The sequence below is a fragment of the Triticum aestivum genome, unplaced genomic scaffold (genome assembly GCF_018294505.1).
Source record: "Triticum aestivum cultivar Chinese Spring unplaced genomic scaffold, IWGSC CS RefSeq v2.1 scaffold18334, whole genome shotgun sequence".
Classification (NCBI taxonomy): domain Eukaryota; kingdom Viridiplantae; phylum Streptophyta; class Magnoliopsida; order Poales; family Poaceae; genus Triticum; species Triticum aestivum.
Window position 1 is genome coordinate 30506 of NW_025225442.1, and position 23277 is coordinate 53782.

The 23277-nt window shown below is 45.4% G+C and overlaps 1 protein-coding gene across 1 annotated transcript; it reads right to left on the bottom strand.

Annotated features, from left to right (window-relative positions):
• Positions 1–18157: 18157 nt before the first annotated feature.
• Positions 18158–21772, bottom strand: LOC123172203 (uncharacterized). The gene is made up of 3 exons (XM_044589210.1): positions 21056–21772; positions 20830–20930; positions 18158–19061 (listed from the first exon to the last, which is right to left on the bottom strand). Exons 1-3 carry the CDS (start codon positions 21703–21705, stop codon positions 18355–18357), a joined length of 1458 nt encoding a protein of 485 aa, XP_044445145.1. The 5' UTR covers positions 21706–21772; the 3' UTR covers positions 18158–18354.
• Positions 21773–23277: the final 1505 nt, after the last annotated feature.

Sequence of the window (23277 nt, forward strand, 5' to 3'; positions counted from 1 at the left end):
TTTTCTTTTTTTACAAAGATTGTACTCCCTCCGTTCCTAAGTATAAGTTTTTTTAGACATTTCAAATGGACTATAACATACGGATATATCTAGACATATTTTGGAGTGTATATTCATTCATTTTGCTCCGTATATAGTCACATGTTAGAATCTCTAAAAATACTTATATTTAAGAACGGAGTGAGTATGTGACATGGCACATGTATAGAGCCGGCAGCGGTTTTTCTTATTAGACATGCTCTTAGAGCATCTCCAGCCGCGCCCCCAACACGGCGCCCCAAGGCGATCTTTTGGCGCCGGACGAAAAAATGCCCAGTCGCGCCCCCAAGAGCCCGTTTTTCGCCGATTTGGGCTGAAATTAGTGCCGGCGGACCCAGGCCAAACCCGGCGCGCTGGGGGCGCCCTAGGACGCCGGGGCGAGTGATTTTGGCGCGAACGGGGAGCGGGCCCGCCTAGTCAGCGAGACGCCGCTTCGTCGCCCTCATCGCCTCGGTTCCCGCGGGAATCAATGCTAAGGCTGGCCAAGGCTGCCGCGCCGGTCAGCCTCCATTGATGCCTCACGGGCGGCACAGTGAAGGCACCGCCGACGCGCGTCCAGCATGCTCCCGCCATGCGTCGCCCGGCATGCCACCTCCCGGCCGCCCCGCTTGGGCTATAAAAGGCGCCAACTCCCCGCCGGTGAACGCAACACCCTCCCCCTCTCGCAAAAGCCATCCCCCCTTCCCGTCGACGAGCAAAGCAAAGATGACCGAGAGATTCCCAGGCGATGGCGCAACGGCGAAAGACTTCGGCCACCGACACCTCCAAGAGCCGGAGGCGCGCCTCCTCTACGAGGCCGAGTACCCGGCGCCCCCTGACATGCGTGTGCCGGGGGCATGGAGGTTGAGCGCGGGCGACGTCCCGGTGCCGCCGGTGCCCGAAGGGGCGGCACAGCGGGCGGAGATCGCCCGCATACACTCCTCCCTGACGGACGAGCAGCGGAACCAGTCGAGGTACACGCCTAACAGTGAAACGTTGTGGACGATGTACTTCCAGCACCGCCGCGAGGAGCAGATCGCCTCCGTCAACGGCGTCATTCCCCGCGGCTGCCTCAACACCGAAGAACGGCGCGAGTGGTGGGGCGTCCCCGGCCGCACCCTCGAGGCCGTCCTCGACCACATCGAGACCGGCAACGTGCCGCGGCTGGAGTACCCGACACAACCGTTCTTCTCTCGCCGCCGTGGCAGTTCCTGGACGCCGCGTCGTGGAGCCGACGTCCTTGACGTCGGGCTCCGGCTCACTCTCCTCCGGCTCGCTGGCTCTCCGCCCCGTCAAGCCAGAGCTGGAGGAGACGCCGCAGCGGCGCCGCACCCGCAGTGGCACCCTCGTCATCAACGAGGGCGCCCGCCCCTCCCGGCGCTCCCTTCGCCTTGTCCGGCCGAAGCCCGAGCCGGGCCTGCTCCATGTGAAGCCGGAGCACGCCGACATGGTGGCTCCCGACGACGAGTCCACCCTAAAGTGGGCGAAGGAGGACTACGTCCGCGAGCAGGTACGCCGCCAGCGCCGGGCGTATGCGGAACTCCAGACCCGGCGACATGGCCGCGAGGAGGGCGGCGTCATCGAGGGCTAGCGGACTACGTTGGAAGATCAGAGTCTAAGAGCATGGACTCTGATCTTATATAAACTTGCTTACGGACTACAAGAACAGTTTTATGTTGCCCACAATCACATTACTTATCGAATAATAGAGGCATCCACGAAATTTATCTTTCTTTTACTGAACAACCAACGTGCTGCCATTTATTACTCCATTGTATGAGACGTGGAATAAAGGCACCGAGATATGCATGTAATTTTCCTGGGTTCTGTGAGACTAGTTATATGTCCAATTACTGTCAAAGCGCAAGTTTCCTCAGCGGCAAAGCCAGCCCCAACAATCAGTGGAGTCACCGGTAATTTTTGCATTTTTTCTTCACGATGAACAGTAACCATACACTGTTTTGCGGCAGTTTCTTAGAAAAGCTAACACGTAGATTCGCCACTAAGTTTACTGAATCCAACAAATCATGTGAATCATCCACAAAAACAGTGTATGGTTAATTCATTGCCTTCTAGGGCTTTGAAACATAGGTCCAAGTTGGTACAGCCATAATGTATGTATCACCAGCACACCTTTTCTTTCAGATAAATAAAGTATCACACGGTAAAAGTTCAAAGTAATCTGGACAATGATTACAAACAATGCAATAAAACTTGTGATGACAGAAAGAATAAACAGAAAGGTCAATGGTAGCTTTGGCACATGCATTAGCTACAACATTTTTGACATCGATGTTGTACTTCTTTCCCCTACCGGTCACGACTGCAACTAGGCTCTTGATGTCTCTGATCAAACCATCAATCTGATGGTGAGCCGTCATGTCATTCGCCAAGAACATTAGCCCCTCGCGCAGAAGCTCCTTGAAACCACTCCTATTGAATGAGGCTTGACGCGCACTAGGAAGTTGTCGACCGTACCCTCAATACTATATGATAGCTGCCTGACTTCGTCAACCCAAGTCCTTGAGCCATCGAGCTTTATTTCCAGACTGGGGAGACCTTTGTGAATCATTTCCAGGTCTTCTGAGAAAGACTCAATATCTCTCTTCATGCTCCTCTCCAAACTGCAGCCCTCCTTGACTAGCTTGCCTAACTTGTCGAGCAGGCTGCTCATAGCATCCCTTGCGACATACACGGCTCGACTCCCTTTCCATAGGTATGTTGTGTTGGTAGGACAATGTCGTGAAAAGCACATCTTTGTATCTGACTAAACGTGTCTTTGCATTTTTGTTGCTAACAAGTTTGCCCTTTCCGGAAGCTGACTTAACAATCTTGCCCTTTTTCACCTGTGAGCATAGAAATTAATACGTCAAGAAACGATCCAGGAGAAAGAGATATAAAACACATATGTCAAGACACGTACAACTACTAGCCGAGGCTTGTCTCCATTTGTAGATGACTAGTAGACTGCCCGTACGTTGTCACGGGCCAAGAAACGAATTTGTAAGCAATGTTCATTTTACTCCCCACAAATGAGGACACTGCACGCAATGTTCAAATAGAACACAAACATAAGTACCTTCTTCTCTCTTCCAACAAACACCATGCACCCCTCTAGCCTCTCTTCTACATTGAACTTGTCTCTTGTCGTGTCTTATTTGTCCATACATCAGTCATCCTCTCAATACAAAAGATAATTTGAATAGACAGAATGCCATCCATCTAAAGAATGCAACCGGTAAAACAATAAGACCAACTGAAGAATGGTAAGTTTCATCTGGAAAAATGTCGTGTTGCCCTTTAAATATCTTACAGTGTATAGTATTACTCAGTCCATTGGATTCAGTGGTTTGCACATGTTTCAAATATAACACATCCTGCTCTCCATGATGCTAAATGCCAAGCATGTGTAATGAAAGACGTGGGGCATGAAGCACCCCGTCACACGCCAAGGCCCCTCACAAGTTCTATTGGCAAATGGGGCAGTAGAACCAGAAAACCGGAGACCTTCTTTTCACTCAACTGGCTCCAACAACAAATAAGGATGACCATTAGCCAAGAAAACATGGAAACGTGGTTAGTAAAGTAGTTAACTCTAAAAATGATCGCTTGCACCCGAAGACTCATTCACCAATCTCAACGGCATTATGTAGATTTTAAAAATAGATGGTTCTGCGGCATACCTTTACAAAATAGTCATAAGTAGATTTTTAAAATAGTGACAATCATACATGTTAGCCGACCACCAAGACAAAATTCTTGCGCCTCACATTGAGGAAATCATGTCACAAATGTTTGCATTTAGAACATAAGATAAACTTCAATTAACAAAACATCAAAATAATGATTTCCTACCAACCCCATCTTTTTTCAGGAACATAATTCAGATCATGTTTGGCTCCTTTACATGTCTACATCAGATACACACCTTGCTACTATTTCTATCCGAACAAGCAAACCTCCTGGTATAACAATTATTGGTGAATCCTTTGAGTCCTTCTCTCGATCAATAAGTCTACTGCCTAAACATAGCTAATTTTTTTTAAATAATACATTTTTTATTAATTTACACAAATATTACGCGTAAAAAATTATTTTCAAAAATAATACACCGTCGGCCCACAGCAGGCCGACTGGGTTCCTATCTGCTTGCTGCAGGCCGATTGGGTTGTCGGCCACCAGATCCAAGTCCAGTCGGCCAACTGCCGACCGATAAGGTCCAGTCGGCCTGCTGTGGGCCGACAGGAACTAATTGGCCAGCTGTGGGCTGACAGGGACTAATTGGCCTGCTGTAGGCCGACTGGTGCATGCATACCACATTACTTTTTTTTGACCCGTACGAAATTTTTTTAAAACTATGACATATTTTCCCGCCAGCTCGTTCCCGCCACCCATTTCTCATCCACCTGTTTCCCGCCATATGTTCCCGCCAACTCTTTTCCGCCACTCGTTTCCCGCCATATGTTCCCGCCAACTCTTTCCCGCCACTCGTTTCCCGCCATATGTTCCCGCCAACTCTTTCCCGCCACTCGTTTCCCGCCAACTGTTGTCGTTCTTTCCCACCATTTTCTCCTCTCTACCTATAAAACCCCCTTTAGACGGAGGTGGATAAGCATTCCAGTGTAGTTTAGTTGAGATGTCCCATTATCCTTTCGATCGTAGTTTTCACCCTGGGATGAGCAGGACTCTTCTGAGCCTATCTACCGATTTCAGGATGGACAATAGGATAGTTCCATGGGACGAACTCACCGGTAGTGACACCATAATGAATGAGTTGGCTCACCAATTACGTAGGTCTGGGTGGCCTGAAAGGACGTATGAAGAGGTACGTAAAGAACTTCTTAGGATACATGAAAGGTGGAAGAAGGTGGTGGTGCCGAAGAGTGAATCTTTCAGAAGGCTTTCAGCAAATAATCCATTATTATGGATTGAGGAGAGCGAGGACGAATATGATATCTTCATGCCACCGCTTCCGGGTTCTGCATCTTGGAAGGGCAAGAGTTCTTCATCGTCGAAGGGCAAGGTTTCTTCATCGTCGAAGGGCAAGAGTTCTTCATCGTCAAAGGGCAAGAGTTCTGCATCGATGGAGGATGACGATGATGACTTCATGTAGTTTTATGTTGTATGTTGTAAGTTCACTCGTACGTACCGTTTAATTTAGATGTAGTTCTATGTAGTTGTTTGTACTGTCTTGTTGTACGAGCATTCTGTTCTATCTAAATATGATGTTGTAGTTCGGATAACATAGTACTAAAATAGAGTAGGCATATGTCTCATACATAAGTACATAGTCATTTGTCTCATACATAGAATAGACATAAGTCACACACATAAATAGATGGTAATGTCTGTACTGATAGATAGAAGCGTCAGTGACGACGTCTGGCCTGGCGGGGAGGCGGATCTGGAATCGGCGTCCATCCCCATCTGTCAGGTGCCCTAATGGGACGCGGTGCAATCTCAGACTCTTCCTGGTCATGCTGTGTATCCTGTGTGGGGTCTGGTGGAGGAGTCGAAAACATGTTCATCCAGTGGGTGTGCTGCGACATCGGAGCCTGTATGTGATCCTCGGGATGATGATCACTCCCCCACGTATCATGTGATGCCGACATAGACGCATGATATCCATAGGCTCCTGCACGACGGAACTTTAAGTCATGAAGTCTGATGCCGCCTGAACTAATATTGAAAACAATAAATATGAAGACACACACCTGCTGGCTGTGACGGCTGCTCTGGCTCAAACACAAAGCTCGGCGAGGGACCGTGGTGCTGTGGCTGTGGAGAAAACACGAAGCTCGACGTGGGACCATAGTGTTGCGGATGCTGCCACGATGAACTGCCAGGTTGTTCAGGAGGGGGTGGCCTGGTCGTCGGCTGATGTGCTAGACGTGGACGTGGTTGATGTCGGTGCATGGAGGGACGCAGCTGCTGTGGTTGGTGCTGAACAACTCGCTTCTCTGGGCACGTGATAGCCTCGTAGACAGCCCGTATTTTGTTTTGCATCTGTTCCAAGAAGGGTTGTATGACAGGACGGTGATGAAGAAGAGGTCCTGACGACAGTGATCGTCCAAAGGTGGTCACGTCGTTGTAGAGTTCGTTTGTCAAGGTAGCCTGCAAATTTTCAGGACGATTATTAAGTATGCACGCCAATGTATGTGATAACATTACTTAAAGAAAATATATCTTACCGCGTACTGCCTAGAGCCTGAAGTATCATAGCTCGGGTACATATCCGACGGAGTAGGATTAGGTATCTCCTCTGAGTGAGAGTGCTCAACGATGCGTAACCGTGTTCCGCTCATGTAGCGCCGCAAATAGAGATTGAATCCATTGAGTTCAAAATTATTATCCTCGTTCCATAGATTTGTGTTTGCTGTCTCCCATTCTATAACATACGGCTCTAGTCTTACTAGCCACTCAGCAGTTGTCCTAGTCACGCCCTTCCTTGTTGTCCTAAAATTGTGGTGTGTGTTCAACAATTACCTAAAGCTTCGAATGGAGTACTATGAAAGATAATGCAACATTGAAAAACTGGTTAATACCTGTGGATGTGGTCTGGCACCGGGTTCTCTATAGGGGGAGGCAGCTCCAACTGCAGAAGACCAAATTGTCTCATAACCCTCTGTTGTGCCATCTCCTCAACGAAGACATCAAAGATGATCTTTGATTTTGTCATCCAGTAATCTCGGTCCCTTGTGCATAGCACGGACATACCACCAGGGTATCTCGCTTGTATGGCTGCTTCCGTATAGGGCTGCCAGATGACCCCGGTGTACGCATCGAACTGCTCGTTCAATGTTGTGTATGCTTTCCTGGTCTGATCACTAGCAAAGCGTCTCTGCAGAAAACAAAAGTTAGTATCCGCTAGCATCGAACTATCTCTTGTGCAGGAAAAAGTTGCATTAAACTACAACACGGTGCATACCTTGCGACGTGTCCAACACAGACCGGAAGTAGGCATGTCGATGCCGTCAACATCAAACATGGCGTCTATAGGCTCATGAACACGTACATCTGGTCGCCCTATAGAGAACCTCTCCCACGACCACGGCTGTAGGAATAGAGGGCATCCAAGAAGGGATGGCTTTTTCGATGTAAGCTGGCAAGCGTTGCACATACCTCGGTATGTAGCCGCCAAGACTGCCGAACCCCAACTCCTCTGTCTGATCTGATCCGCCGTCTGAGCGCTCGCTATCTCGTCAACACATATCACCGGTCGGCAATGCCTGAAAGCTTCGATGCATACACCGAAAGAGAAGAATAGGCGATGCAGCACCCTCACAATTGGGAACTCTGGCATGAACATGTCTTGGATATCGATATAGGTGCCTGGATTCCGCTACTGCAGGGTGTGGAGGAGCTGGACAACAGAGTCATATGCATCAAAATAAGAACCAAATCTCCTCTCAAGCGCCGCATGCTTAGCCCTCCAAGCCTTTCCATAAGAAATTCTATACTTGAACCTGGCAAAGACTTTTGTCTGGACTGCCTTCACTTCCATAGCTTTGCTCTGCACTATCTCATCGTAAAACAACCGAGCTATAAGCATGGATGAAAGGTTGGCATGATCTTGAGGGATGCAGGGAATAAGACAAGTGTGATTAACTAAGTCACTTATCACCCAACTTGTGCCAAACTTAGGGAGAAAACCGTGCACCCTAGCGGGACAATCTGCATTCTTGCATACCATTGTCAGGAATTTCTGACTGGACACCTGAGTTGTGAAAACCCTTTGCGTGGACATTGCCCAATTAATTATTGCATCCTTCAAGGCTTGCTTGTTCGGATACATAGCACCCGTTGCAATATTGTTCTGATGATATTGCCAGGCTGAATCATGTCCATCATTCACGGTCATTGCAGATGAGAAGTCATGATTCCACCATGCAGGATTCGGGACCTCCGCTGCATTTTCTTCTTCATCTGACTCGCCAGAATCATCGGCATAACCCCTTTCAACATCAGTGTCTTCTTCTTTCATTTGGTCCTGCATGTGCCCATCTACCTCGTCAGTGTCAACCTCGCCATTGTATTCACCATCGGCATTTCCCCCTTCTACCTGACTATTCTACCCTGGTTCATAACCATAAGCATTTCCTCCTTCTACCTGACTGCTCTGTCCTTGTTCGTAACCATCATCTCCAGCATTTGACATAGATAGCCGCCTACCTACACTGCTCTGCCCAGGATCGTTGCCACCTTGGCCTTCATGTGCAGTGACCCCCTTCACGACGGGAAGCACTAAAGCAATAGGATTGCATCCCCTTCGTTCACAACCTTGTAACCACCGCACCCAATCGGAGTCTCACTCTATTGGCCTCAAATAAAAGTAAATTATTGTACTTGACCGTGTCCACAATGCATGAACACCGATGGTGTGTGTTTCAGTATCAAGACCTAAACTTGCCGCAATCCATTCTTTCAACTGACTGACATACCATGTTTGAGGTGCGCTCATTGGCACATCTATGTGAGTAAATTCACTCAGATCAGCTCCCATCTCAGTTGTTTGGACAGTACCAGGACCGTAGTAAAATCTGATGTTCACTACATCAGACATCTCGGCTCACCTATTTTTTTCACAACAAAATACAATTATTAAGCAACAACTTAAAATACCCGCACTAACAAATATTAGGCACTACACATCCACATATTACCGGAGCAACTACAAATATTGACACTCCTAAATACTACACATCCACATATAGTCCGGAATATTACCGGAGCAACTACACATTTATACACAACTAATTAGTTGACATCTAAATAAAATGCTCACCGGAACCGGAACGGGAAAATAAAATGCTCACCACGAAAAATTTTAATATTTCACTGACTGCCTATATTACGGATTTAACCGGAGCAACTACAAATATTGACAATCCTAAATAGTACACATCCATATATAGTCCCGAATATTACCGGAGCAACTACACATTTTTACACAACTAATTAGTTGACATCTAAATAAAATGCTCACCGAAACCGGAACGGGAAAATAAAATGCTCACCACGACCACCTAAATATTTACGTTTACTACTCGAGTAAATAATATTCATATAGTCCGAAATATTACCGGAGCAACTACACATTTTTACGCAACCAATTAGTTGACATCTAAATAAAATGCTAACCGAAACGGGAAAATAAAATGCTCACCACGACCACCTAAATATTTACGTTTACTACTCGAGCAAATAACAATAATTGCACGCAACTTCGAAAAATAAATGTTTGCTCAAATATACCCTTGAAGCGTGCGCGCGAACGACGAACGGCGGCCTTCAATCACCGGAACCGGAGCCGGAAACTCCACCAAACTCCCGCAGCTTCACCTCCACCACCACCTCCACCTCCACCACCGCCACAACCTCCACCTCCGCCTCCACAACCTCCACAAATGAGCTGAAAAAATGCTCCAACAAAATCTTCACCACAACCACCACAAGCTACCCCATCAGTAGATCGAGGTGTCTTTTTGCTCCTCTAGCTAAGTAGAACCCATTCACGGTGCCAAATCCGCAAACAAACGGGTCATTTTGGTGTATTAATTGGAGCTATTTCGTGTAAGAGAGAGGAGGAACCAAGAACAGAGAGATGCGCATGGTGGTGGGGAAAGGAAACGGGAAGGAGGAACGAGAAAAGAGGCAGCGCTGGGGTCCGCTCCCTATCGGCCAGCAGCTGGCCGATCGGTCGGCAGCTGGCCGACTGGGGCGCCCGTGGCCCAGCCCGCGCCGACAGCTCCCGGGGCGACGTGGCCCGTCCAATAGTTGGCCCACGCGTGGCCGATTGCCCACCTGTCGGCCTGCAGTTGGCCGAGAAGGCCCTGTCGGCCTGCAGCTGGCTGACTAGGCTCAGTCGGCCAGCTGCTGGCCGATTGGATAATATTTTCGAAAAATATTATATCAGCGTAATATTTTTGTAAATTAATAAAAAAATGTATTATTTAAAAAATAGCGGCCTAAACATATCGAGTGCTACAAAACTGATTAGCAAAATAAGTTAGAAAAAACTCCTGCAGAAAATATGTCAAAACTATTCATTTCAGATTCCCAATATAAAGCACATAATACCAGCCTTTAATAATACAAATAATGTTTACTCACTGACAGTGATCTACCTGAAAATGTACAAGTTTGTCAGAACAGTACTTGAAAGATGAGAAGTTGACACAAGGTTCATTGTTGAATAGGTGTGATGAAAAAAAACAGACATATGACAAGTTATTTCACAACATATAGTCATCTAATACTCGTAACAATTATGAAGTTATGCGGACATCTCCTTGTTGAACAAATTTAGTTTACAATAGTTATAATGGACCATCATGTAAACAATAAGCTTTGTTAAGTTTTACTAACACGAAAAAGAAACATCACGTGATGGCAGCTAGTTGCCAACATTAATAGCTAGCAAATTGCTGGAAGAAAAATATGCTAAGGTCTTGATCATTACTATCCTACTCATGAAATAAATTGATCCTGTGTATTCCCTTCTTCTTGTACAATATTATAATCAGTTAAATCCTATCCAAATGCAATGCCTACTGTAACACAAAAACTGAAATAAGTGAACTAATCCAAAGGTTCCATTTGTTATCTATCTTCTATTGGTGCTCGTGTGAGTTACAATTTTAAATTCGCAATTTTTTGACATTCAAGAATATTTTTATATTTCACAAAATAAATAAATTGCGTACATATTTTTCAAATTCGTGATTTTTAATTTGTGAATAGTTTAAATTCGTGAACATTGCTAAATACACGTACATATTTTTATATTTATGGAATTTTCTAATTAAAATTAAAAAGGACAATAAAAGAGGTTTTCTTCTGTTTATACTTCTTCAAATAACGAATGTGAACATGTTTGTTTCTTTGTTTTTTGTTTCAGCCGGTTTCCTTCTTTTCCTTTTTTTTCTCTTTTCAAATTCATGAACTTTTCTCGAGTGCGTGGAGGTCTTTTGACTTCGTGAACTTTTCTCGAGCTCGTGAACATTTTGTGAGCCCTTTGTAGTTCCTGAACTTTTTCAGATTTCTGAAAAATTTAAATTCGTGAATTTTCACGAGTTCGTATATTTTGAATCCGTGAACCTTTTTAGAAATCTCAAAGTTTTTTTAATCAGTGAATTTTATGATTTCGTGAACTTTTCTCGAGTTCACGAACATTTTATGAACATTTTTCAATTCCTACTCTTTTTCGAAATTCCTATTTTTTAAATTCGTGAACTTTTGTTGAGTTCGTGAACCTTTTAAAACCCTGAATTTTTATTTGAATGGGCGTACTTTTTCTGATTTTGCAAAATTTTCTTGAGTTCGCAAACATTTTGCGAACCTATTTTGAATTGGTGAAATTTTTTAAAATTCATGAAATTTTTTCGAATCTGTGAACTTTTTTCAAATATGCAAAGTTTTTCTATTTTTACAGACTTTTTGTGAATTTGCAAACATTTTTTGTGTTTTTAAACTTTGTTGACTTCATGAACTTTTTAAATATTTGGCGATTGGTTTTCAAAGTTTTAAACTTCTTTTTCAATCCTGTGAACGTATTTAAAAAAGTCAGTCGGTCAATGGTTGACCAATCCATCAACTGCTCGAACAAGTTGAGTGATTGATTGACTTTCCTTTTTCTGAACAAGGGGAACGATCGATCGAGTTTCCTGTGGAGCGACCGACAGCAGCTAGCGAGATGAGCGAAGAGCGATTGGTCGAGCCGGCGCTTGATTGACCGGCGCAACCGACCATGTGCGTTAGCACCGGCTAGCCAAATGGTGCGTTAGGCGCCATATAGGAGCTCCCGCCTATAGCGGATGTCGGGTCGCTGCCCATTAGTTGAAAAAAGCAATCGCGCTAGATTGTCCTTTGTCGCGCTAGATGGGTTCTGGCCCATGTGAGCACTTGACCATTATTTGTTTGACCGCTGACCACCAAACATTGACCGTTGACTTTTTGGAAAAAAAACATATTCGAAAAGAGTCCACAAAATTTGAAAAAGATTCAAGACTTGGAAAAGTTTGTAACCTGAGAAAAGATCATGAAAAAGAAAAAGTTGAAGAATTTGAAAAAAGTTCACGACTTGGAAATGTTTGTCGTTTTTAGAAAGTTCTTGAAAATTAAAAAAAAATCACAAGTTTGAAAGAAGCTCGTAAATATGAAAAAGTTAACGGATTTGAAAAAAAACATGAATTTGAAGAAAAAAGATGAAGGTAAAAATAAAAAAGAAAAAAAATAAAACTAAAATAAAAGGAAAATGGGAAATCGAACAAAACTCTTGGTGGGAAAACCACAAGAAAAACCAGCGGAACATTCATGAGAAGGTTGTCAAAAAACCGGTGAAGGAAAACGCTACATGGGTCAGGCCATTTGCTATGTAGTGTTTGGGAGGGGTGCGCGCCATGTAACAAAAATGCCTATAAGTGATGGTTAAGGCGTCAAATAGGAATTGGGCCTTGAACCTACCTGATTTTGTTTATTTTAGGACAACCGTTGGGCCACTGCTTTCTTTTTCTTCTTCTTCTTCTTCTTCTTCCTAGGATGTGTGTATATTGTTGTCCTCTCAATTCTGATATGAACAATGAGAAGCTTAGTAAAAAAATGAAAGAAAATTGCCGAAACCATAAGAAGAAGAAGAAGTAATTGTAACCCCCACGCACGTGCACTGCTGACCGCTTCTATGATGAAGCCTTCTTCCTCACCGTCGACGTACCGCCTTGTCGCATTGATAGCTCACTCATCACGGTGAGGTTTGAAACGATAAACCACAAGTACTCCCTTCGTTCCTATTATAAGTCTTTCTAGAGATTCCAATATGAACTACATACGGATGTATATAGACATAGTTTAAAGTGTAGATTCACTCATTTTGCTACAGTTTCTATTGAATTCTCTAGAAAGACTTATATTTAGAAAACGGAGGGAGTACCATGCATGAGCTTATTAAGAGGTAAATACACCCGAAGTCATAGAACTTGCACACGACGGTCATTTTGGTGTACAAACTTGTAAAATACGTGTTTCTGGTCATCAAACTTACACAAACGTTCATATACGGTCATATTCCATGTACGCAGACGTATCCGTGGCCTATGTGGCATGCCAACATGGCCAGGGCCCCCTGTAAGCCCACGACACATGGTAGATCTGCAGGCTTTTTCTTTATTTACGTATTATGCACCTATTTTTTAACTTATTAAGCCCCTAAAATAAAATGATATTTTATTTACGTATAGAGCCCCTAAAATAAAATGGAAAAACAAGGGATGGTTCGGTTACGAACTGGGGGCGTGCCCCTACTAGGCTCAGGTTAACAACCACCAAACCGATGATCATTCATGTCTAGGTAGCACGGATAATTTTTATATCATATAAACACGGCCGAAAAAGGGAGCACCGTGGCTCGACTATGTGACGTTGTGGTCAACATTAACTAAGATTACCACCGGCTTCGACAACACAACATATCCAAATGGGATAAATATTCTTCATGTTGTTATTACTTCTTGTTCTATGTAAGAAAAACAATTATATTCCTGTGTTTCTGATATTTAATAAATGTTTATGTGTTACAAAAAAAGGTGTGTGGCATCTAAAAAATGTTTAAACATTGTAAACCACATTTGTGTAATTAAAAATGATAGGTTGCATTTTAAAAATGTTCATGCATTCCAAAAAAACTGGTCATGACATTTTTTAAATGCCTATACAATGTATAAAACTGTTTGTGTAGCTTAAAAATGTTTCGTAGCATCCAAAGATGTTAAAAACATAGTTGAAAAAAGTTTCAAAACATGTATTTGAAAAAAATGTTTATCATATGTTTAAAAAGTATTAAGTATATTTTTTTTAATACTCCAAACATAGATGTATACTAGAGTATTTGAAATATATGTGTATCCAAACATAGATGTATACTGGAGTATTTAAAACATCAAAACATATGTGTATCATATGGAGTATATGTTTCAATACACATAAGTTTCAAAACTTGTATTTGGAAAAATGTTAATCTGGACGTGTTGTGTTGATTAACATTTTTTCAAATACAAGTTTTTGAAACTTTTTACAATGTTGCTTATCTTTTTGGTAACACATAAATATTTTTTGAATGTCACAAACACAAGAATATAAATTGTTTTCTTACATCTGGACGTGTTGTGTTGTAGGTGGTAATCTTAGTTAACCTTGACCACAAGGTCACATGGTCGAGCCACGGTGCTCTTTTTTTTTCCGTGTTACATTTCTTGTAAAATTTATTTTCAGTCAATGTTTATATGGTACAGAAATTAGTCGCGCTATATAGACATGAATGATTAGTAGTCTGGTGGTTGTCCACGTGAGACTACTAGGGCACGTTGCAGCTTCAAAACCCCACATCGCTTGTTTTTTCATTTTATTTTTAGGGGCTTAATACAAAAATAAAAAAAAGCCAAAGGCTTCTCTGCAGATCTACATGCTACAGCGGATGACAGTGGGCCCTGGTCATACTGGAATGCCACATAGGCCATGGATACGTCCGTGTACATGAAATGTGACCGTATATGAACGCTCGTGCAAGTTTGATGACCAGAAACACGTATTTTACAAGTTTGTGCATCAAACTGACCATTGCGTCCAAGTTCTATGACTTGGGATGTATTTACCTCGCTTATTAATAACCTGGGTATCTGCGCGCATGAATGCGTTCAGAGTTGTGATGATGGCTGGCTGTGTGGATGTACGGCGGGAGAAGAGCCGGCCGGCCGGCCGGAGTGTAATGGCTGGCTAGACAACACCAGCAGCAGCAGCAGCCGAGCCGCCGCCGGACGAGAGCCAGTCCATGGGTGCAGCAACTTAATTACCTGGGGATCAGCATACGTATGCGTTCAGACAGAGTCACTAGCTAGTGATTTGTGCTGATGCGTACGGCACGGCGCCACGGCCGGCACAGACAGAGCTGCCGAGCCATCAGTGCGTCGGGCCCACCACCCAGTCCCCCCTCCGTAGGCCATGCCGCCCACGTCGACACAGGGGAAACTGTCATTTTCTACATGCTCGTTTGTTCCAATTTTCGTTTGCTTTCATGCCTAATTTTCACCCGCAGGTTATAATTAATAGGAGCACATGTCATCGCACTTCAGCAACTGCAAACCGAATCCAACAAGTTTGTTGTCCAAGACATCATCCTTAATGAATAAGATAACGATGCAAATTTATCGCTCCTGAATCCGACCAAGAAATGCATGCTAGCAAAGAGTTTTCACCCCCGAGATGAAGCGGTGCTCCAGTAACAACAATGGGTCTTCCAAAAAAAAAAGGAAAAACCCCCGCCACGTGTCGCGCTTTGGGCGTGTTCAAGATTCGGATGTACGGTTTAAGAGATAAAACGTTTTGAACAAATGAATCTATGAAAAAAGGAAAAACTTCTAGTTGCAACAAGTGATGCACATACAGCGCGCCATTTGTCGTAACCTGGAAAGCGGGAGTGATCTTTGCAACGAGTACTCCTTGACTACTGATTTCGGGAACTCCTGGCAATCGAATGGTGTGGCCCAAGCATGCCACCAAAGCCCGAGTCAGTCATTGCCTGGTCATCTAGTCGCCTCCGTGTTATATGATCAACTAGCCCGAGATAGCAAACATACCGGGCGCATGATGTGTCGTAGCCAACGCACGGCTGTTGCACTCCTCCTGGTGTAGCATGGGTCGACCCGAATCCATCTACCAACGACGTAGCACCCGCCGCTACACCTTCAACGGAACCAACATCGTCGGCCCTTAGCCTGCAATGTTGCTTGCCCGCCACGACCAGCTAAGAAACATATGGCCTCCCGCCGCTACCAACTAGAGGCGAGGGCCAAGTCCAAGGAGGGAGCGCGGACGGCGGCAGCTGTGGATCACCTCTCGTGTTGCCCGAGTGTGTAGCAGGGGCCATTAGGTTTTCCAAAAAAAAAAAAAAAAACTTGGTTCCTAGCTCCGATCCAAAAGTGCATTTGACACATGAATAGAATATTTATCGACCAAGATTAAATAAATTTTTGTTTTCACAGTTGTAACTAGTAAAGAACAAAAGCTCTTTCCTTCTTTCTTTTTCCGAGAATTAGGATGCGCTGTTTTTGCTGCTCCTACCTTCGTCCTGGTTTATTGGTTTTCATTGTATTTTATGTCAATTTTGACCACAATTTAACTAACAAAATGTTCATGCATGCCACCCAAAATTATATCATTGAAAACTAGGTTCAAATATGAATCTAACCATATTATTTTTATGACATGCATTAACATTTTTTTAGTTAAAGTTTTGGTCAAAAATCAACACAAATTACAAAGGAGGCCAATCAACCAGGACGAGGAGATAGTACAAGGTAATCTAGGATGCGTTTGTGGCGACGGGGACAAGCGAATCCCTTCTTCTTGGATCATGCATGCACAACTGGGTCAACGGGGTAAAAATAACACTACTACTCTACCCGGAGGAATTGGAAGCTAGCCTAGGCAGCTACTAGCTAGGGGCACGTGTTCCTATATAGGCTGTGGATCTGGCCGGTTGACTTGTCGTGCGTGTCTGACCCAAGTGACCAATCCAAGTTGGTCACTGTGCCACATTAATTAGATGAGACTACCAGACACCATTGTAAATTTGTAATCATCTTACGTACTCTGTAGACACCGACATGGTTTTCTTCTCTCTTGTGAGCAAAGAAACAAGGGCTTGACATGGACACATGCATGCATGGTTGTGGCAGGCAATTATTTATGTAGGCAACAGTAATTAAGTAGCAACAGTTGCACATGATCGTGCGTCCATCCACCATCTCCTGCTTCTTCTTCTGGGGCTCCACCACCATCGCATTGGTCTCAGCTAGCTCATCCATCACTCAGGACGAATCTCAGGCCCCCAGGCAACATGGTCGACGCAACCGGACAAACCAATCCACCTATTGCATGCACTTATGCTATATTGACTGAAATTTGTAAATGGCACGTCACATAACCATCTACTTCCATATCTCTCATGATGGCCTGTGTATACCAACAGAATTATCTGCCTGGATGTACCGCCACTTTCTCAAGTAAAAATGTTGCCAACACACGTATTTTGCAAGACAAACATATTTATAAAACATGCCTCGGACATTTGTAACAAATGTATTATGGTTTAATCTGCAAAGTGCGAGAAATATTTCCTCTTATGTGTTGTCTAAATGTAGGAAAAGACGACCGGAATCCCTCGGACTATCCATAATAGGAGTAACATAGATGATAACATCACACATATTTAGACAAAATAGATGATATGACAAGTAATTAATGAAGATAGAGAGTGGTGTGGTAATATAGCTAGCTACTAGTAGTATGAGTAACATCACACATAGCAAGACAAATGAGTCTATAATTTAATAAATAAAGTGTTGCATGACACCACACATATGTTACTCCTCATTATGAAGGTAGTAACATAGACTAGTAACATATACATGTTATTATTCTAAGTTAATCCCCACTGTGGCTAATCTCATGCATGCCATGCATATGGAGTTGACCATGTGAATGGGCTTGGTGGCTGACAGGAAATTGATGAAAAAGGGTGCCAGCAACCAAAACCCAACAACTTACTACAAAGGTGGGATTCAATCTCTGAGACTGTGATTAACTGGGCATGGAGGACAGGGCGTCGACCCGTTGGCTGGGCAGCTGAGGTTGCTGCCAGCCCACCCGAGTTCGAGTCCCGGCATGGACGCGTGGTGCTCACGGAGTTTCTTCTATAAAAAAAGCCAACGAGGGTTAGTCCTTAGGTTGGTCTCATTTTTTTTTGACTACCTGGGCATGCATGCATGGATCTAGTGGCATGCATGTACATCTAGTTGACCATGCATATCATCCATAGAAGGTTCAGCTAATATGTTGAGCAATCACTCAGATCAGGCCCTATCTACTTCCAAACAAACATCAAACTCAGGTCGGCCAACTAATCATGCATGATGCATGCCAGCGTCCCACGTACTAGAAATAATTCATCAGCATACATGTATGCATGGAAGCGAGATGGAAGAACCAATGCATCATGCAAATAATTAAGGCAGTATACATGCATGCATCAATCCCATCAAATCAATGTATACGTACCAGTACATACTCTCGACCAGCTATACACATGTAAGCAAGAACTTGTTGTTGAATATAAGTAGTATATTTTTGGATACATGCACACGCACTAAAATAGCACTATATATATATCTTCAAGCAAGCCGACACAATTGATCGATGCGAACATACAATTAGTAGTACAAATTCACATACATATCCATATGTAGGTGTACAGGGCAAATATAATTGTTACAGTGCATATGCATGTCATTGTGCGTCCACGTCGACGCGGTACACCACGACGAAGCACGGCAGGATGGCCCTGGGGTTGGCCACGAACAGCTCCTCCAGCACCCCGTACGCGCCGCCCGCGTCGTCGCCGGCCACCGAGTCGAACGGCCCAGCCTCAACCTCCTTCTCCTCCCCATCCTCGTCCCCGTCCCGCCGTCGCACCTGCCCGGCGATCACCCGGCACACCAGCATCGCCCGCCACCCCGGCGCTCCCACCGCTTCGGCACCGCAGACGTCGTGCGCGCGGCCGCTGCTCGCTGTGGTGCGCACGCCCAGCGGGTGCGCGCCGGCCCAGGGCGCGAACCCGTGCCGGATCGCCGCGCACACCCCGCACGCCGCGGCCGCCGTCTTACCGTCGGCGTCACCATCGTCGCAGGACGCGCACAGCGAGGTGGAGCCGTCGGCGCCGAGCTCGCAGGCGAGCGCGGCCGGGTGGAACCGCAGCAGCTCGTTGCCGTCGGCCGCGGCGCGCGTGGCGCCGCCGCCTCCCGCGGAGACGTCGGCGCGGCAGCGGGCGCGCACGGCGTCGCGGTAGGCCTCGAAGCGGGCGACGGTGCGGGGCGGGTTGCGGACCTTGAGGATGCGGTCGATGTGGCAGATGGGGCGGTCCCGCTTCTGCCAGCTCGACTTGAAGATGATCTCCACGATGTTCCGCCCGGAGTCCTCCGGCCCCAGCTCCGACACTGCCCACCATTGAACGCCACGGATGCAAAACCTCAATAATTATTTACTCGTAGAAGAAAGTACAACCTAACTAACTGCCCAGCCAGTGATGCGATTAGCAGTAAATTAATTAACAAATTGTGATCACATGCAGTGCATGATCTCAGAGGGCGCGCAGGTCACACCGACAGCGCCATGAAAGCCCGACTGAGATCTCGGAAAGCACCATGCATCATCGGCAACTAAATTAATCAAGCCAAGCCACCGTATCCATCTGTATCTGTGTTGATTAAGGCGGCAGTGTGGGGGGTTGTCCCTGCCTGTGATGCACGGCGCTTTTCAATCAGTACCCCAACCTAAACAGGTGAAAAGTATGTACGTACACCAGTACACCTACCAGTAGTACATGGACATTAAGACCTTAAGGGAGAAGGTACACTGCTGGTACATGTAACGTTCAGCTGCATGCATGCCGCAACAGTAGTGTCAGCAGCAGGCATTAACCATGTTCATGAGACAAGTATGCAATGCAAGATGATGGTCCCATGTATTGCATGAGTGTGTTTTCATGTCTCACTTTCAACATGTACATGCAAAACTTCATCTTTTCTTGTCCTTCATTTTGTGTTCTGTCTCTCAAATAAGTGTACATGCATGTATGCATGCAGATTGCAGACCCAATTAACGTGCTACCAACCGCTATAAATTGAAGGCCCTATAGCATGAATGCACGATGCATGCAGTGGTACACAGCCAGCATATGGGATGGGATTGGGACCTCATCTTGCAGGAGCCTGTAACAGTGGGATTAGCTCCATAATCAATCGACTAGTCGGTGGTGTAACTAGTTTTAATACTGGTCAGTCATGTGGAGTATCCTACTCACTGCGTGCATGCCAACACACTCTCACTGTCTACCTAAAGATACCACCATATCATCTGATAAATTAGTAAGTAAGCAATTGATCTAGCTAGCATGCCATGCCATGCCATGCCATGCTCTTTACCAAGTGCAAGCAACTGATATGATACAGATACAGAAGGATACCCACAATTAGTTATTGTTATCATCTGAGTATATTTAATCAGAGAGTGGCAGTGGATTTGTGCACAAGCTAGCTAAGACAATAGCTTTCTTGCAACCCACAAAAGACAAAGGGAAAGAGGGTGAAAAGGGGGAGATGGTTAGCTTTGATGAGCAGGCAACATCTTCCTAACCCCCTTCTTCTTGTCTCCTCTCCCTATCTATCTCTCACACACATGTACACATGGCAAACCACAAAGGGTGTGTCAAGAAATTACTAAACTAATCCAACCACTAAAGCACTAGATCACTACTATGTATAATATTTTTATAACTTTGTATATATGTATGGCTCCAATGGGTGCCACTGCCATGCATCCCTCTCCATCATTTAATCATGATTAACCCATCATTTTGACCAACTATTAGTTAATTAATTAACTAGTGTATGCCACAGCACAGCACAGATCTCCATCTAGCTAGTATGAGTAGCTTTCCAAGGCCTCCCCCCTCCTCCTCCTCACTAATGGTTCTGGTTAGTAGTTGTACTCCACTATCACACATATGATATGATTTGCACCAGAAAAATCTTCACCACATGCATAATGTTGATCTTCTAGATTTTGCAAAAAATATCAAAAAATCCGACTATTTCACCGCTTTTGACCCCACAGAGAAATGCGGTGAAAATATCAATTCTCACGGTGGCTATGGTTGTGTGCATCGATTGATAGAGACGGGGTTCGGGGTTTCGAGGAATTTACCGGCATGGCGGACGGCTTGGTGCTGCTCCAAGCTGTCGGCCTTGGTGAACACCTCGCCGCACTGCGAGCACGGACACAGCTCCCTCGGCCGAGGGTACCTCCTGAATTTGTTGGCAATTAACACGATGATTAGCACTGATGGCGAAGACTAACCATGGTTAACATCCATGGAGCTTGCTGGTTGATGGCTAATGAGAGGGGTTAGCTAGCTAGGCAGGCGGCAGACCTTGAGACGGGCTCGACGTTGATGGCGCGGCACTCGTAGCAGCCGGAGAGGCCGCGGAGGGAGGACGGGTGCCCGCCGCCGCCCGCCGCCGACGACGAGGAGTGGTGGGCGCGGCGGGAGGAGCGGTTGAGCGGGGCGGTGTCGCGGTGGTCCACGACGACGGAGGCGGCCGAGGAGGCGCCGTCGACGGTGGCCACGTCGCGCATGGAGCAGAGCGACGTCCCCCAGTACCCTCCCGCGCCGGGCCCCCGCGCGAGGGCGGCCGGGTCGTGCACGCGCGCGGCCGCCGTCGCGCTCCGGCAGCTCAGCAGGCTCTTCAGCTGCTCCCACGACGACGCCGGCCGCGCGGGCTTCTGCGCAGCCGCCTTCTTCGAGCCACTGCGGCGTTGACGGTGGTCCTTGGACGCGACGAGCCTGGCCTTGGCGCCGGCGGTGGGCGCGGCGAGGGCGGGGCTCTTCCTGGAAGGCGTCCCGGTGGCGGCAAGATGGCGTCGGCCGGGAGTCCTCGGCGCGGGGGAGAGCGGGGGCGGCAGCGCCGGCGGCTTCTTCTTGCGCTTGCTGTGGTGGTTCTGCGGCTGCTGGCCGCGGCGGCGGTCGGAGGTGTCGGCGGCGGTGGAGGAGGAGGGCAGGAGGAGCGTGGAGAGCGCCATTAATGAAATGGAGGCGAGCTACTGCCAGTATCCGTGTGCTCTCTGTCCGTATGGCGTCTCCGATTTAAAGAAGGCGAGGGAGGGCTGACCTGAGACCTGCTGTGTATATGAAGGCTCTACTCCAGCTACCTCCCCCCTCCCTCTCTCTCTGGGTGTGGGCCCACCTAAAAACCCCAGGAAATGACTTGACTGGAATAGCAACAAATTTGTGGAAATGGGTTTCAAACCCCATTTTCAATAAATAAATGGATATGCTAAAATTCTCGGTCGTCGTCGTCGGAAGAATTGGTAAAACCGATGTCGAAATCAAGCTAGCATCATCGATATGGCATACAAACAAACAAGCACCATGTTCCGATCTTTTCATTTTATGTACCCATTTCTTGGGTGAAATCTCCCAACTATATTGGAAAATGGATTGGTTATCCATAAATGAAAATAAAGAAAGCTTTATTTTGGTTCCGCTTCTTGCTCTAAGCAAAAAGACTTGTCGGAAATCGCCGGTTGGGTTGGTCCGACCAAGAAAGGCATGGGAGTGGAGAGGCAGAAGTGAAAGACTGGCTACGAATAAAGATCCAAAACTGCACACACCCTTTTTAGAGTTATGTATCCAGGATCGGCTGCATGCTCTAGTGTTGAATCGGGTATAGAACCTAGGATGCTTGGTTACAATTCCGAATCCGCTAAACCATCGCTCGGGGAAAAGTATTGTACAGAGCATTAGTACTTATTCTGATCCTTTCCTTATATTTAGATTCTACTAGTTTATTTCAGTCGTAAAGTCAAATTTACAAACTTTAACCAAGTCTATATTGAGAACTATCTATACCTACAACACCAGATTGATACCATATGAAAATATATATTAGCAAAAAAATGGTTGGTATAAATTTGGTCATATTATGGGAAGTTTGATTTCTTTTTAGAAAAAAATTAATACGCAACATATTTTGGGACAGATAGAGTACAATTATTGCACTATATGAAGATATTAAGGTCATATGAATATTTATTATACATGTATGAACATATTACTTAAATCGAACAAAGAGAAAAATAATTGCATACAGCCATAGCGACCATGAAAAAAACATATATTCGATAAAAAGCATTCATTGATTCTTAGCAAAACAATTGGGTATTACGCCTAGGGAAAGTCATGTTGAAAATAGGTACGCACATGATAAATTTCAAAATGGTGATGCTCGGATGTTCTTGAGAAATTTCGAAGGCATTTTTTTCCTAAATAGGATCGAGAAGGTGAGAGATAAATTAAGAGAGAACTCCTCCAAGGAGAAAAAATACAAGCATTGGACCATACAAGCATGAGCTTGACTTGTGCAGAGAAATATTATTTCCTACATCATGGGCAGTTGATGTGGCGACCGTTCGTAAGCACGGCAGACTCATACAAAACCTAGTAAAGACTAAAGTCGTGGATCGTGAATAACGACAAAACCACCACAAACATTATTTGAGTAGATAAATATTAATCGTTACATCATGGGTGGTTGATGTTGCTGTAAGCAGATCCCATTGCACCACACATCCAAATTCATACAAAACCTAGTA

What these genes read in the sequence shown, in the direction of transcription:
- LOC123172203 (XM_044589210.1), bottom strand. Translation starts at nt 21,705, where the DNA reads ATGGCGCTCTCCACGCTCCTCCTGCCCTCCTCCTCCACCGCCGCCGAC. An exon ending in AACGTCGAGCCCGTCTCAAG is followed by an intron (nt 20,931 to 21,055) that starts GTCTGCCGCCTG and finishes CAACAAATTCAG; the next exon opens with GAGGTACCCTCGGCCGAGGG. An exon ending in CCAAGCCGTCCGCCATGCCG is followed by an intron (nt 19,062 to 20,829) that starts GTAAATTCCTCG and finishes AATGGTGGGCAG; the next exon opens with TGTCGGAGCTGGGGCCGGAG.